This window comes from Arachis hypogaea, chromosome 1 (genome assembly GCF_003086295.3).
Source record: "Arachis hypogaea cultivar Tifrunner chromosome 1, arahy.Tifrunner.gnm2.J5K5, whole genome shotgun sequence".
In the NCBI taxonomy this organism is placed as follows: Eukaryota; Viridiplantae; Streptophyta; class Magnoliopsida; order Fabales; family Fabaceae; genus Arachis; species Arachis hypogaea.
This window is the reverse complement of record NC_092036.1, coordinates 7,198,460-7,215,153: the sequence shown is the minus strand read 5'-3', so window position 1 is coordinate 7,215,153 and position 16,694 is coordinate 7,198,460. Positions and strand designations below refer to the sequence as shown.

Sequence of the window (16,694 nt, the reverse complement as noted above, 5' to 3'; positions counted from 1 at the left end):
CTTATGAGTATCATGGACCACCCCGTTTTTGTCATTTAGCGTTTAACATCACTTTGTCAAGACATCTGATACTATGATATAGCTTTCAAATGTTGTACGGATGTAACTGTAGATGACAACCCAACACCAACCACCAAGAACTGTAATCTGTAAAGGACCATGATGAAGCATTTTTCATGTCCTTATCGGTCATTACTTCTGCGGAAGAAGGACAACAAAACTAGTTGGCAATTTTTGCTGTCTACCACCACCATAGCTCCAAGCAACGAAGAAGAAGAAGAAAAAAAAGATGGTGTTGGTGGCAATTTGGTTGTTCCTCCTGAAATGCCACACTTCAATCACACTCCATCACCTTACCGTGGTCCTTCAGCATCTGATCTCTTCAAGAGGCGCAAACACTACCTACCTACATCCGTTGGCCCCTATTACACCAACCCAGTAAGCATTTTCAATCACACATTAGTTACTTATAAAAACTTATTTTGGTTGTTAATTAGGGACTTAGTATGTTAGTATGTTAGTTCGTACACTAAGATAAAAATGAATTTTTCTTTTTTATGACGATGGTGATGGTTCAATTTAGTTTCTTTTTCAATTCTATATTATTTATATAACATATCTTCTCTTCTCTTATCAGTACTTTGCATAAAGTAGTTATTTTAATGCAAATATAATCTCTTAAGTACTAACACGGATTAGTCCAAATAATAAGCATCTTGATATTGCTTAAACAAGGTATTGAATTTAATTCGAGACCTTGTAAATGATACACGATACATGATTTGTGACAGTTGAATCTGGTGGAGGGTAAAATGCAGTACCTATATGATGAGAATGGTAGAAGGTATCTTGATGCATTTGGTGGCATTGCCACCGTTTCATGCGGCCATTGCCACCCTGATGTAGTTGAAGCAACTGTTAACCAGATGAGACTCTTGCAGCATACCACTGTCCTCTATTTGAACCATGCTGTCATCGATTTCGCCGAGGCTCTTGCTGCTAAGTTTCCCGGTGACCTCAAGGTTTTCATTTATCTCTATACTTTTTCAATGATACTGGTTGAAGTGTTCAAATGGGTGAAAACTCAGATGCAGTTAACTTTATATAAAGTTGATAGCTGAGAGTCGTTAAATGATTTGACATATTTGACTAAATTATCAACTCAGCTGTCAACTTCACATGAAGTTAATGTTAACTGCACCTGAATTTCCAGCGTTCCCGCAGGATGCTTGTGCACCTTGTTCTGTAATCATGATTTCTTGCACCTAGTTCATTTGATGGAATGATCTTCAAGCTTAGATTTTAGGGATTCCCTAACTTGCAAATTTTCATTCAGGCTGTGTTCTTCACAAATTCTGGTACAGAAGCCAACGAGCTGGCTTTGATGATTGCCAGGCTGTACACAAGCTGCCATGACATAATTTCCATCAGAAATGGCTACCACGGCAATGCAACCTCAACAATGGGTGCTACTGCTCAAAACATTCACAAGTTCAATGTTGTGCAGGTGAATGGTTCTCTGTTTTAAACCAATGTTCAATTAAAGTTAGAACTTGATAGTCACTGCCTCTAGTATGCCTTTTAGAGTGGAGTTCATCATGCCCTTAATCCAGATCCATATAGAGGTGTCTTTGGTTCGGATGGAGTCAAATATGCAAATGATGTTCAAGATATAATCGATTATGGAACTTGCGGTCGAGTAGCTGGGTTTATTGCTGAGTCTATTCAGGTGATGCTATCATTCATCACTTCAGTCCTTGATGAGGTTACATTTTGTTGGTCATTTTACAAAAAATTCTAAATCGAATGGATTTGATCTTCTTTCTTTTATCACTTGGGAGCCGTGTGAGATGAAAGTCTCATGCACGATTTTGATCGAGAAAGAAGTGAAGAATCCTCTTTTCGACTTTGACTCCTACTCCAATAATTGCATCCTGCAATTTGTACTTGAATTCCTATTGTCCAGCCTATTCTGTTAATTCAATAGCTTTTTTCATTGCTTTCTGAATCGGAATTCTATTCCTTAATTTAGTGAAGAGTTTGTATTTGACAGGGAGTGGGTGGAGTAATAGAATTGGCTCCTGGTTACTTGCCTGAGGTTCATAGCATCATAAAGAAAGCAGGGGGTCTCTTTATAGCAGACGAGGTCCAGACCGGATTCGGTCGAACCGGAAGCCACTTCTGGGGCTTTGAGGCACATGGAATTGTCCCTGATATTATAACTCTGGCTAAGGTAGCACTTCTTTAGTCCTAAGTGACATGCACTGGAATTTGCACAAAACATTCATGTATGTAACAAGTAAAAACTCACATGCAGTTATTTTTATATGAAGTGATTTTTTGAAAATTGCTAGATGATTTGACATGTTTGACTAAATTATTATTTAATGGCTCTTAACTTCACATAAAGAAAACTACACGTGAGTGTTTACCATGTAACAATGAATTAAACCACTTTCTTAGACTAGAGAGCAGTGTATGTTAGGTAAGTGAATTGTCATAAAGTAGACAAAGATAAGATAAAAAAGTTGGTCTCTTTGTTCTTTTTCTCGACGGCAGTCTTTAGTTTTTTTTTTTTTTAAATTGGACAAAGTGTATGCGAATTATTGAACTAATTATACATTTCAGGGGATTGGTAACGGCGCGCCTATTGGCGCGGTGGTTACAACTCCTCAGATAGCAGAGGTGTTGAGTCGCCGCACTTACTTTAGCACATTTGGTGGGAATCCGGTATGTAGTGCGGCGGGGCATGCCGTTTTGAGAGTAATTGAGAAGGAAAAACTTGAGCAAAATGCATTTGTTGTTGGATCATATCTAAAAGAGTGCCTTAGTTCTCTCATGGATAAGCATGAAAGTAAGCTTCTTTTGCTTCTTCTAGTTTTAATTTTTTTTTTCTATGATGAATAACATTATGTTTTCTTGTTATACAAGTAATTGGGGATGTGAGGGGAAAAGGAATGTTGCTTGGAGTTGAGCTTGTGAAAGATCAGAAGTTGAAAGTTCCTGCTAGTGCTGAAATGCTGCATATCATTGAAAAGATGAAAGGTTCATTCTACAACTTGTGATAGTGAATTGGTGATACCTATTAATCAGGGTTAATTCTCTGTTCAACTTTACATATAATATGATGCACTTCAGTCATTTAAACTTTCAAATTTTACAAATAGACCCTTAAGTGCATTATACGCCTTGAACTTTTTGAGTTATGAGCAAATCACTTCCTAAACTTTCTTCAATAAACAACGTTGATCTCCTACACATTGTTTTGAAAAATTGTTAGTTTTGTAAACTATTGATATAAAGATTGTCAATATAATTAAACTTGTTCGGAACGGATCCATGTAGGAAGTTCTGGAGACAAGTGCCCCACTAGAATTTGAAAATGTTTTGAATAATAATAATAATAATAATAATAATAATAATAATAATAATAATAATAATAAATAGTATTTATTTATTCTCGTTATATTAAATTATTATAAAAATTATATATTTTATTCTTATTGTCAAAATTTTTTAGATTTGTATATTTTCAATAAAGAGTAAAGTATCTTTTTATCTCCAACGTTTATGATAAGCCTTATTTGTGTTATTAACGTTTAAATCGTCCTATTTATATCCCTAACGTTTATAAAAGAGATTCAGTGTTATTTAGTCGTCAATTATACTAATAAATCAGATTGTATTTTTCAATTATTCTTACTTGGATGTATTCATTCTCAATTAAGTTTCACTAATTGTATGTATTCGATTTCAATATTATACCCACTATTTGTGTTTAGGTTCAATTATATCCCTAAAAAAGTTAATTATGTAAATGTTGCAGGAGTTAGTTTTAATTTCAAGAAGAGATTTTTAAAACTCAAACTAAAGCTCATGATATGTAATTGATAACAGGATAATATTGAATCACTTTTATTTTAAAAATACAAATAGGATAATTTAAATATTAAGGACACAGATAGAACTTATCCCAAAAAATAAAGACAAAAACAATACTTTACTCTTTCAATAAACCGCCGTGATGTAAAGTTTAAGAAATAGAAAGTAATTACTTGTTAAGAAAAAGAAATACAATGTAATTAACCCCATTTAAGCTTACAATTCTATTTCAGATATGGGGGTGCTAGTTGGGAAAGGTGGCTTTCATGGAAACGTTATAAGGATTACACCTCCATTATGTTTCACTAAGGAAGATGCAGGTTTGTTATTGCTATCACTATCATCACCCTTTTTTTCTTTCTCTTCATAGTACTTATTATATGTTTTCTTGCTAATTCTCGCCATTTTTTGCATCATTATATAGATTTTCTTGTAGATGTGATGGACTACACAATGTTAAAGATGTGAAGCCTATTGCACTATGCCATAATCTTGGATGACGAACATGCTCTAATTGTGATCTTATTAGTGTAAATTTTAGTTTTGCACTAGAGTAAAGCATGTTATGTATAATATATGAGTTAGCATTAAATTTTCTTTTTTATATTATGTATGTGATTATGTACTTCGTCCGGCTTACACATATAGTAATTAAATCGCCTAGAGAACTTAAAAATTTAGTGCTTGTTAGACGTTATTAAATTGATAAAAAAATTATAATATGTTTAATAAATTTTTAATAGTAAAAGTAAATTTATTAAAAAAATAAAAAAAAAATTTTTAAAAATTATAATTTATATATTTTTTTAAAGATTTTTAAAAAAATATATTTTTTACATAATAAATGAATAAAAAAATACTTTTATCTTATTTTATTTAAACATTGATAAGTAAAAAGATATTTTTATATAAGATATCTAAACATAGAATTACTTTTATTTTTATAAAAGATCTTTTTAAAAAAATTCATTAAAATAAAATCTTTTCTAAAAATGACGTCCCACACAAAACACAAGCCTTAAAGTTTATTAAAATTAAAATTGAAATTTAAGATTTGAAAATAAAGATTGTTAGCTCTTCAATGTATTGTGAAACCTACATTAATTGCACCAATCTTAGGACGAAGTTAGAATCTACATAAAAAAAAATAAGACAACAAATAAAACGGACTAAAGGATAAATTGATGATTTATTAATGGTAAGAGAAGGAGGTTGAATCTTAGCCTCTTTTTTTTTTCGCTTAATAACAGATGCTGTCCTTAGGAACACTTGAGTAGATATTTCTTGTTTTTGTCTTGTGCCTAGTCAAGAGACTTTTTTATTTTGTCTCGTAACCAGCCAAGAGATATTTTTCAGTTTTGTCTCCTATACAGCAGAAATAGAAATAGAGTAGAAGAGAGAGAAAATCACACCAAAATGTATCCTGATTCAGCTGTTAAGTGCAATGCATCCTACATCCAATCTCCATCACAACAATGATGAAATTTCACTATAATAATCATGATTACATACACCAATTCTCCCTAGAAACTACCGTTCCTATCCAGGACAAGTCCAGAATCTAACCCCAATTCTGAACTTGACTTGGTAACCTACCAAGTTTTCAACTGCTAAGTGCTAACCCAACTTGCAAGGGGATTCCCACATAATCATGAAACACAACACAGATGTACAAAGGACCTCTAAAAACATCTATAGCTTTTTTTTCTTTTAATTTTGTGCACTCTGCCTTTTTCCACTCTATAATTTTTTCTTACAAACCTCACTGTTTGTCTTTTTTCATGAGACTCAAGACAGACAAAATTAAACAGAAAATTACAAAATAGAAAACATTGAAGGAGAAGAATTTCTTTTAGTTGGGGTAGCTATAGGAACACTGTGCTTTCACTTTTTTCCTTACTTCAAGCCTTGGCTGTTCTCCATTATTTATAGAAGGGAAAGCCTCCACGGTTGAAACTGTTGAACCAAACTAAACTTCTTCTTCTTCATGCAAAACCGATTCAGCCAGAGAGAGGGGAGAAATAACCGAATGTAAAACCCGACATGCAATTACCTCTGTGTCTTCCCTTGTCACCAAGCTTCATCAATCCGAGCCATCCATCTACACTTACACTCCAAGAAGGATTCCTAGCCCTTGATGAGTTCTTGATGATGATAGCTTCATCTGCTTTAACTTCTGCATCCTTCATCATGTAGCTACTGTAGCTACCTCCTGTGGTGGTTGATCAAAAGCAGAGACAAGCCATGTCTCCAAAGATCTTCTTCCTCTGACCGAGTTGATCTTCTTCCTTTTTTAGGGTATGGAGAGTTTAAGATTATTTCACCACATCTTGCCTTTTGTGGTAAAGATCTTAGCCACAACATACTTCATATTTTCTTTTTCTTGATGCCATCATTACAATGGCTTTGACACTAGCTTCTTTCACTTTCTTTTGATAGCTCAAAATTTCTTTCATAGTTGATGTGAAGTGACCGAAGCTAGAGGAAAGAAGAGAGAGAAGAGAGAAAAGTATTCAATGAATTTGAACAAATGAATTAAAAATGAATCAACTTTACTTCCCTCTTGCTTTGAGTGGCGTGGAACACTAATAATAACAATCAAATCAATTACTGTTTCTCTCTCATGGTTCTAATGCAATTAATGTGAGTTGAATTAAATTTGAAATCCATCTTTATGATGAGAAGAAGAGGATAATTGAACTAAGCATGCAAGTTTTTCTCTTTCTTATTTTTCAATTTGGATCAAGTTAGTGGATCTCTTCTTTAAAATGATTTGGACTAATAAAAGTTAATTTTGGCCCAACAAGAATAATAATAATTCAGCCACAATACTTTAAACATTTTTGAATCAAGGCTAAATGTAAAGTTAACATTTGGGCTTGCAAATTTTTATTTCTTTTTAGCCCAACACCGAATCTGTAGGTCATTAAAATTATTAATTAACTAATATAAAATTAAGGCTCAAATTAATAATTTTGTAATTAATTTTATTAATAATGTTTGATCATCGTTAATTTTATTGTGAAGATTTTCAAACTCATCATAAACAGAGACAAATTTTTGAGTTTACATATAATCAACCCATTTTACAAGCAATTCAAGGTACAAAACGTCAAAATGACTTCAAGTCTAATAATATATAGTGACTTCTAAGCCCATGTCCAAGAAATCAAAATTTGACAATCAATGGAAAGTCCAAATCTAAAATATTCTCTAACACATAATTTCTTAGAGAAAGTCTCATTAAATTGTAGCAGTACTTTTTCATTCTATTCATAACTTAAGTTGAAAGTTAATATACATACGAACCAAAGTGCCAAATACTCGGAACATTCAAAATGAAGGACCCAAGTGCCAATTGCCAAATACTCTTAGCTTAAACTTTTAAATGAAGTTATCTAAGACTAAGAGACATCTCTAAGAGGAATGTGTTTCTACCATATAATATATAAGAGCACGAAATTTACTTGCTTTGTTAATTATCAAACGAAGCATCGTTAACATCTATCACTCATCTACCATTCTCGTTAAAAAACAAAATTTTCAAATTTAGCTTTTTTTTATTTTTATTTTTTTAGCAATTGTACTAGACAAAGACATTATAAAAATCTCTAGTTCTTTTTATAATTTTGTTTGTCATTGTATCTAAGGCAATGTAACAAGATTGTAAATGCTCAGGAAAAATTCATTAATAAGTTAGATTAAGAGATTCAAACTCTTTCTAGGAGAAATTTATTGCTCCCCATTTCTCGATAGCCATGTCTTATGTCTAAATTCTAGGTGTTTTTAGTTAATATTTTTTGTTATTAAATATTTCAGTATTTTTATATCGTAATCATGTTAATTTATGAAAAATGTTTGAGAATTAATATTTTTTATTAATATTAGTTAATATTTTTAATCAATATTTTTTTGTATTATTAGAATTTGAGAATTTAGTATTCAGATCTAGAGTTGGTCAAACCTTGGTTAAAATTAATATATTTATTAGAAAAAAATATAGAGAACTAAGTATGCAGTCAAAAATTGAACAACTCAATTAATTATAATTATTAATAATTATAAAAATTTTTAAATTTAAAATTTAAATAATTAAAAACTAATTAAGTAAACCTAATTAAAAACTATAAAAACATTCTCCGTCTCTTCCATATTAATTTGCACATCCCAACAACAACACACACAGATTCTCTCCTTCACTGTCAGGCCTTTTCCACCCCTTTCCTCACGCAAGACGACTTCAAGAAGTTCGCCACCAACAAAACCGTCGAGTACATCAAGTCCGGCATGATCCTCGGTCTCAACACCGGCTCCACAGCCGCTTCGTCGTTGCCAAGCTCAGTCATCTCCTCTCCACCGGTCAACTCTCCAACATCATCACGTCCCTACCTTCAAGCGCACTAAGGAACAGACACGTTCTCTCGGAATTCTGCTCTCTGTTCTTGACAACAATTCCCGCCTCGATCTCGTCATTGACGGCGACGATGAGATGGACCCGACCTCAACCTTGTAAAAGGCCGCAGCGGGACTCTTCCCTGCTGGAGGCCACCTTCGACAAGTTCATCGTGGTGGTCGGTGAAACAAAGCTTGTGTCAGGACTCGGAGGAGCGACCTTGCGATGCCGATGGAGGTGGTGCAGTTTTGCGGAAAGTACAATCTGGTTCAGTTTCAAGAGTTGTTCAAGGAAGAAGGAGTTGTGGAGCACGGGTTGTTTTTGAGCAATTACAAAAATATATAAAAAAACATCCATTTAATATTAAAAAAACATCCTAATACTTAATAAAAGAAATATTCAGCTATAGGATTTAAAAAAAATTATATAATTCTTAAAAAATAGAAATATCCATATTTGTAATACAAAAAATTCAAAAAATGCATTAAAAAGCATTTATTTAGTATGAAAAAGAAATATCATAATGCTTAGGAGAAAAAACATCCATATATATCAACTTACATTTGTTAAGACGGACTTCGAAATCCAATCTATTAAAAAGTTGGCAAAAATTGACTAGATCCTAATTGATTCCCTAACGGTACTCATTTATTAGTCATATAATATTGCTCATAATTTAATTTGTTATATATAAGGTCTCTAATTTTAAAAAAGCTAAAAATATATATTATAAGAATATTTTTTCCCTACGGTAATGACGGAAAATAATCAAGTGAGAACACATAAGATGAGAAGACATCACATCCAACTTAAAAACCTTAAAATAGTAAATTAATAGATCTCTTATCTTATAAACTTCTCACTTTTCTTTACTTTCTTCAATGTGAGATTAATTTCGTACAATACTTCCCACACTTACTAACATTAACAAATTTCACATTGAATGGATAAGATCAAAGTACATGCATTTGCACACAATAATAAGCTCTCTACCTATATATATATAGAGATGAAACAATAATATTAAGCATACCAATCTAATAATCTCTCTCAACACATAGCTTTCACATTCTTTCATGGCAAATAACAATGCAACTACACTCTCACTTGAGATGAAGGATGTTGTGATCATTAAACCTTCCAAACCAACACCTTCTTGTGTTCTTCCTCTATCAAGCATTGACAACAATCCTGAGCTCAACGTTCTCTGTCACATCATTTATGCATACCAAGCAAATCTTGATGACCCAAAAGGCCAATTACTATTAGATCCTTGTCATGTGATAAAACAAGGCATTTCAAAGGCTTTGGTTTACTATTACCCTCTTGCAGGTAAGATAGTAACAAATAATGGTGGTGATGGAAGACTTGGAATCAAGTGCAATAATAATGCTGATGATGGAGTTCCATTCTTGGAGGCAAATGCTAATTGTGAACTCTCTTCTCTTCACTATCTTGAAGGGATTGATGTTCCAACAGCACAGAAATTGGTGTTTGATTATGACAAACCTTCTCTTCATCATGATCAAACTAGTCAACATCCCTTGGTTTTCAAGGTGACTAAACAATCATGCATACATACTTTAAAATTGGTGATGTACACGTATAAAACCTAACCTTATATATCAATACTCTTATTATGCATTTGCATGCATTATTATTTTTTTCACATATCTCCATAGTTTTATTTTGAATTTAATTTTGATTCAGTGATACAATATAAACAAATTTATGCTGTCATTTAATTAGATTTTCATATTTAGATAATTTTTTAATTATTAGTATGTTTAAAAAATAATTATTTTTGTTAATATGACAACATATAATTAAATGACTGTGTAAAATTTTTTATACTACCATTGTATGAAAATTAAATTTTTTTCTTTTGTTAAGATAATATTTGGTATGCTAAAAGTTTTATTATTTGAAGAAGATAAGATAAATAATTTTTTTGTCTGATATTATTATTTATTTTTCTGTTGACAATATATTTTTTAAAAAAATTATTAATATTTATTTTATTATATAATTATGGCATGTTATGTAATACATATTGTCCTATATTTTTCTTATGGTATTGTATAGTATTAATACTTATACATGTATATGTGCGATATAGGTAACAAAGTTTCTTTGTGGCGGTTTCACAATTGGAATGGGATTGTCACATGCTGTTTGTGACGGTTTTGGTGCGTCGCAATTCTTTAGAGCTGTTGCTGAACTTGCAAGTGGGAAAAGTGAGCCTTCTGTGAAACCTGTGTGGGAGAGGGAGAGATTAATCGGAACAGTTCTCAAGCAACCACTGAAATTTCCGATAGATAAAAGTTCAATGGCAGTTTCACCATTTTGGCCATCTAATGATCTTTCACATGAATGCTTTCACTTCAAGGGTGAGAGCCTATGATTTATAAACACTTCGTTTTACTCACTATATGTATATCATATGTATCTGTATAAAATCAATCATACTATAAAAAAATCAATCACCCTTATATGTTGAAATACAAAATACATATTGAAAATAAGTTTAACAACACATATATTTATTCTGTGCTTGTATTTGTATTATGGAATAGGTGAGAGCATAAAGAGACTCAAAATGGAGTTGATGAAGGAAAATGGTGATGATAATAATGGTAAGGAAAGCTTCACAACACTTGAAGCACTTGGTGCCTATGTTTGGAGATCAAAGGCAAGAGCTATGGAATTGAGTAGTGATGGGAAGACTTTGTTGTGTTTAGCAGTTGGTGTGAGGCACCTATTGGATCCACCTTTGCCAGAAGGGTATTATGGGAATGCTTTTGTGAATTCAAATGTGGTCTTAACAGTGAAAGAACTTAATAAGAAACCACTCTCAGAGGTTCTGAAGCTCATTAAGGAAAGCAAAAAACAACCTTGTAATATGGAATACATAAGAAGCAACATCAACATGTTGGAGACAATGAGGAAATGTAACATTAAGATTGGAGGTTTAGGTGCATCAATGGTATTAACAGATTGGAGGCAATTGGAATTGTTGGATGAAGTGGATTTTGGATGGAAAGCTTCGGTTAATATGATACCTCTCCCTTGGAACATGTTTGGCTATGTGGATTTGACCCTTTTCTTGCCTCCTAGTAACTTTGATCCTTCAATGAAAGGAGGTGTTAGAGTTTATGTTTCCCTTCCCAAAGCTTCCATGCCCAAGTTCAAGGAGGAGATGGAGGCTCTCAAGATTATGAAAGATGAGGAAAGCAAGGTTCTCAAACTCTCGAATTTACAAGTTTAAGTCCTGAAATTTAGTTCACAAGTTTACAAGTTCAAATGTTCAAGTAAACTCTCCAGTTTGATCATCCTATATGATAATAGCTCCAAACTAGAATGATATGGCAGACCAAGAAATTTCCAAATTTGTTTCTTCTTTGTTTGTAGTCCTTTGATGTGCACCTTTGTTCCAATCTTGAGTTGTGTGTGCTGTAAGCTATGAAGCCACTATAAGTACTTTCTTATACTTCGCCTCTTGATTCTCTAACAAATAATGCAATCAATCACAAATGATATGTGAAATAAACATATTTTGTATTAGTTCATTGTTGAAATATTGAGGACAGGAAATGGTGATTAGTTGGGTTTCTTGCACATAATTATTTGTATCTTTAAACCGAGAAATGAACTTGCAAGCTGAATTATGTGCCATGAAGGCTTTTAACTCTCAACTCTCAACCTTGTACGCCATCAATGCCTTTCCCTTGTCCATGACATGGTCATGGAATACTTTGCCTTCATTGATTAGCAATCATTGGGGGAAAAATCTTGTTCCGGCAATGTTTATACACTTTCGTCCAAAAAGTTTACTCTTCTAGGCAATCAAACAAGCATATTCATGATTTAAGAGAACAATATATCATAGTAAACAAATATTTCGAATTCCAAAACTACAAGATGCAAATTAATATACATAGTAGTACATTGCCTTTTTTCCTGTGCGACAGAAACATAAAACAACCTGATACACAGACCACCTAAGGAATCAGTAAGCAGGACGGTGAAGAACCAGTGGTACATTCGGTTGGACAATAATTCCTAATGCTAATTTAACAGATTTAAGTGGATCATGCTGCAATTAGCAAACCCACTGTTCCTATGATGAATAACTCGGGATAATTGTAAACATCAAAATTTTCTCTTATTAACTAACAGTCTGAATCCATCAAATTGGACAAAAAATTAATGCATTTGTTGTCTATGATACCATGTGAGGAAGTAACCCTCGCATCTCTGTTCCATTTCCATTGGTTAGGAAGTAAATCTTCTTCCAATTTTCTTCGGAAAATACTTCATGGCGAATAAGCCTTTGCCTGTCAGAAATGAAAACAGAATAAGCTCAAAATCCAAAACAGAAGTTCAAGCTCTGTGGTTCATTGGCACTCAAGTCTCAGCCATGACAAAGCAAAATGCAACTAACTTTGTTTCTCACAAAGAAGATGTAAGGTAGAATAGTTGCCAACATTAACTTGCTTGCAAGAGTAAGACACTGTGACAGTACCTCAAATAATAATGGCAAACAGTCTCAGCTTCCTCCAAACTATATCGAGGAAACATAACACGGGCATCTACTGGAACATCAGGCAAGTCTTTTCGAAGCTTTCCTACAGCTGTTGAGTGAGAGAAAGCCCCTACCATCATATCATCATGCTTCATTGACCTAAATGCATTCACCTACAACAACAGTAAGACGGAAGCATTGATTAATTGCACATGAGCCTAACTGCTGGCAAGCAAATAAAGGAAGATCTTTTTCGATGCCAGACATTAGAGTTCTCTTAGAGTAAACTGTAATTTCTAACCATGAAATTTTAAAATGATGTCAAATTTAACAATGAATGATCGAAACTAATTTGTACCCACGAAAGATGGTTTCTATGTAATAAAAGTACTCTAACGTTAATTTTATTCATGTGTAGATTTGTTAATATTCCGAACTTTCGTGGGTAGAAATGACAGTTTTTCATCTTTTATGAGTATAAAGTTAGTTTCATTTATTCAAGGATAGATTTATCAACATTCTGAACTTTCATAGACATAAATGGTAGTTTACTCGCTCTCGTAACTCTTAAGTCTCTCCCCCCCCCCCCCCCCCCCGATAAAGGTAGCCAACATTCTCAAAGAAGTAACTATTAACCAACAAGATAAGCATGCAGATAAAATGTAGTATATGAGCATGTTTTCAGAAGCAAAATATATGGCAGATATATTACCCATAAAGGGATCTACTGCTAACATTGTTGCAAAATATATGGCAGCATCACACTAACCATTGTAAGTTCTCTGGCATGTATTGGTCGACAAGAACGAATTGTGACTGGCTCCTCGTACTCACTGAATGTAAACCAGTTATTATACTGGAGACAGCAACCACAGCAAATAAGATACCAAAAATAGTGCATAACGCAACTTTGAAAACAAACAATTTCAAGGCATATGTTTCTCACTTGATCAATTGCAATAAGTACAGGCATGTCTTTCACAAGTGATAACTCTTTCCTCAAACGAACAACAACTCCAACAGCTGCATGTGTTTCTTCAATTCCAGTCTTCACTAGCTCGTATAACATTGTTCCTTCAGAAACTGCCAAGGAATCAACATCTTTCAACCATCCAACACCAGCACCTTCACCTAATGGGATTGGATCAAATATTTGGCATGGCAGTCGCTTTAAGTAGGATTCATTGTACTTCAAAAAATCCTGGAAACAAATGACTCATAAATTTAAAATAACACAATATGATGCCATGACACCCTGACAACAAAATACTATGTGCGGTAATATTTTCCATTAATAAATACTGAGCTAGTTTTGATGAGGCCATGAGCTTCTTAAAGAAACATCTTTTTCAAATGATCTTTTGAAAAAGGTAAAATTTAAGTTTGACAGAACGTAACATTTTAACCAGTTGTTAATCCTTAACCAGCTTGTTTATAATTTACAAAGATATTTTATACTTAAGAAGCTTGAAGTTATTGATTCCAAAAAATGCAATTTTTATACCATGCAAAAGATTATAAAAAGGTACCTTTTAAGGTATAAATAATTATCCTTTTTATTCAAAAGAGCATTGATCTCAAATTAAGATAGCAAGTTCCTCTCTTCCTTCTATCTCAATTTATTTTATTATTTTTTTCTTTGAATTTATACCTGTTCGGAATGGTATTAAATTTTCCAGAAATTTGCTTTCAACTTTTTTCTTTTATAAAAATTCTCCAGAAATTATCATAACGCTGAATAAGTATAGGGGATATTCTCAGCTAGAGCACATATTTAGTTAAAGAAAGTATCATAAAAGGATATATTCTTATCATATGTGCAAATCCTAAAGGAGGGGTAACTTAAATGCTGTCAAAGTATTTTGGAAAAGAGAAGGCCATAACTCGTAAAAGAAAGAAAGTTGCCGCATACAAATACATCCCTGAGAAATGGCAATCTCTAGGGTGATTTGGATAATGCAAAAAGTTGCTTAGGACTAAGCAACAGTGAAGTCATTTGTAAATTGATCTATTGTTGATTTGTTAATATATTAGTCAATAAAATACACATGCTGTTTCCTTCTTTTCCCTTCTGTTTAACATATTAACAAATGGAATTGCCAATGAAGAGTACCTCTGGGATATTATTCAATTTAACAAGCATGAAATTAGCATACTTGCCTCGAGGACCTTTGCAGCCTGTATAGGAGTATCCCACAGACCAGTTAGCGGGTGCCTATAGAAAAATCCTCCATGAGTCCATGCCTTGCCTCTAGGGACATAGAAAACCAGCCAACCTTCTTCCCTAGCCCAATGCACAAGCATTGCAAGTGCAATGCTCTTTCCACAGCTAACCGGACCATCTAACACAACTTGCTTCCTAACTTTAACACCTAAAAAAGGAAATAGACACGCAAATCACACTGAACCTCACTTTAAAAACGAATATTCAGACACCAGAAATCGCCCAAATCTATGTTGACCTAAAAAATACCAAGCATATCTATTGGTTCTAACCCAACTTGCTTCCTCATTACAATACTAGATGGAACCAAAAGAGAGGGTGGGGGAATCAAGCCAAAGACACATCACCATCAGCCTCAAATATGCATATTAATAATAATCTTTATTATATATCCATATACATATAAATATATTACATATAAGAAAGACAATTGGGTTCAATAACTACCTTTTGGTCTCTGTTAATTGTATTAAATATTTTCTCAAGTCCATAAATACATTCAGTATAGTAACTATCCCTCTCATTTTTATCTCCAACAAAACTACTCCTATCTATCAAACTTTCAAAACATGAAAGTTAATGTCTAATTATAACAATATCTACAAAAATTTAAAACTGCAGCTTCAATGGGAGCAGATTAGCAGTGTGGCAATCAAGCTTCTAGTAATAATAATAATAATAATTATAACCAAAAAACGAAAAATCACCCAAAATCAGAATCAACCATAGAAAAGCAAGCCAAATTCCATATATTAGGATCAAACACTTTCAGCTGATCAAGGAAACTTAAGTTAAATCCAAACACTAGTCACATTGAGTCTAAGGAAATGCATAATGAAGCACCCAGAAAAAACAAAACGTAGCAACTTTCAACATGATCTACACACCTTTACCATTAGTAGACCACATTGGAGGATCAACAACACGCCAGAAATTGTCGCGAAGATCGAGGAAGCTCTGGCGAACAAGCAAAGCTGTTCTCATGGACTCCTGGAACTCCGTCACCATTCCCATCGGTAACCCCTCCGGTAACACCGAGTTCAACCCCTCCTTTCTGAACCCAAAAGAAAAAAAAATCAGTAGTGCACATAAGATGTTCGAAGAAATGTCACAACGAAGGAAATGTAAGAAAGTACGTGAATTTGAAGTAGGTGGAAGCGTGTTGGCGAGCGAGGTGTGAGAGAGAAGGAGCGGAGGTAAAGAGGGGGCGGCCATTGGAGCCGACGTCAAGGGAAGGGTTCTTGTCATCTTCGGCGAGGAGGCGGAGGCGCTCCTGTCGATCGGAGACGGCCTGCCCGGCTATGGCAGCGTTGGCGGCGGCGCCGGGATTCCTGGGATCGGGTTTGAGAAAGTGAGCGGGCTTGGAAGAGTAACGGAAAGTAGGAGGCACGCGCCATGGCTGGATTTTGGAGTTTGTTGTTGCTGGGGCTCTCACAAGGGACCGCAACATTTCTTTCTCTTTCTCTGGTTTTGGGTTTTGGAATGGCAGAGAAGAGGGTAGCGAAGTTGGGAAATTGAGGAGTGGTGTAGGGGTGTTATTGTACTTTCGTATTGTAATGGGATACAAATTCAGTCTTGGGCTGACACACTTTTTTTTTGGACAGGAACTCAGTATTAGGCTGAAAATATGGGCTTGGGCTTTAACTCTAGAGAAATAATGTAATCTAGAT

General features: G+C 33.8%; 3 protein-coding genes across 3 annotated transcripts; 2 read left to right on the top strand and 1 right to left on the bottom strand.

Moving 5' to 3' along the window:
• The first annotated feature begins 62 nt into the window (after positions 1–62).
• On the top strand, positions 63–4,566 carry LOC112793367 (alanine--glyoxylate aminotransferase 2 homolog 3, mitochondrial). Its single transcript, XM_025836226.3, has 9 exons — positions 63–438; positions 792–1,022; positions 1,337–1,507; positions 1,586–1,729; positions 2,054–2,233; positions 2,629–2,854; positions 2,932–3,045; positions 4,116–4,202; positions 4,307–4,566. The coding sequence occupies exons 1-9, from the start codon at positions 160–162 to the stop codon at positions 4,348–4,350; spliced, it is 1,476 nt and encodes a 491-aa protein (XP_025692011.1). The 5' UTR covers positions 63–159; the 3' UTR covers positions 4,351–4,566.
• A 4,734-nt stretch (positions 4,567–9,300) lies between these two features.
• Positions 9,301–11,839, top strand: LOC112793335 (tetrahydroanabasine acetyltransferase). The gene is made up of 3 exons (XM_025836224.2): positions 9,301–9,831; positions 10,395–10,665; positions 10,852–11,839. The coding sequence occupies exons 1-3, from the start codon at positions 9,352–9,354 to the stop codon at positions 11,541–11,543; spliced, it is 1,443 nt and encodes a 480-aa protein (XP_025692009.1). The 5' UTR covers positions 9,301–9,351; the 3' UTR covers positions 11,544–11,839.
• A 299-nt stretch (positions 11,840–12,138) lies between these two features.
• LOC112793351 (uncharacterized) lies at positions 12,139–16,546 on the bottom strand. The gene is made up of 7 exons (XM_025836225.3): positions 16,161–16,546; positions 15,912–16,078; positions 14,961–15,172; positions 13,747–14,001; positions 13,570–13,656; positions 12,801–12,973; positions 12,139–12,612 (listed from the first exon to the last, which is right to left on the bottom strand). Exons 1-7 carry the CDS (start codon positions 16,472–16,474, stop codon positions 12,498–12,500), a joined length of 1,323 nt encoding a protein of 440 aa, XP_025692010.1. The 5' UTR covers positions 16,475–16,546; the 3' UTR covers positions 12,139–12,497.
• Between the last annotated feature and the right edge of the window lie 148 nt (positions 16,547–16,694).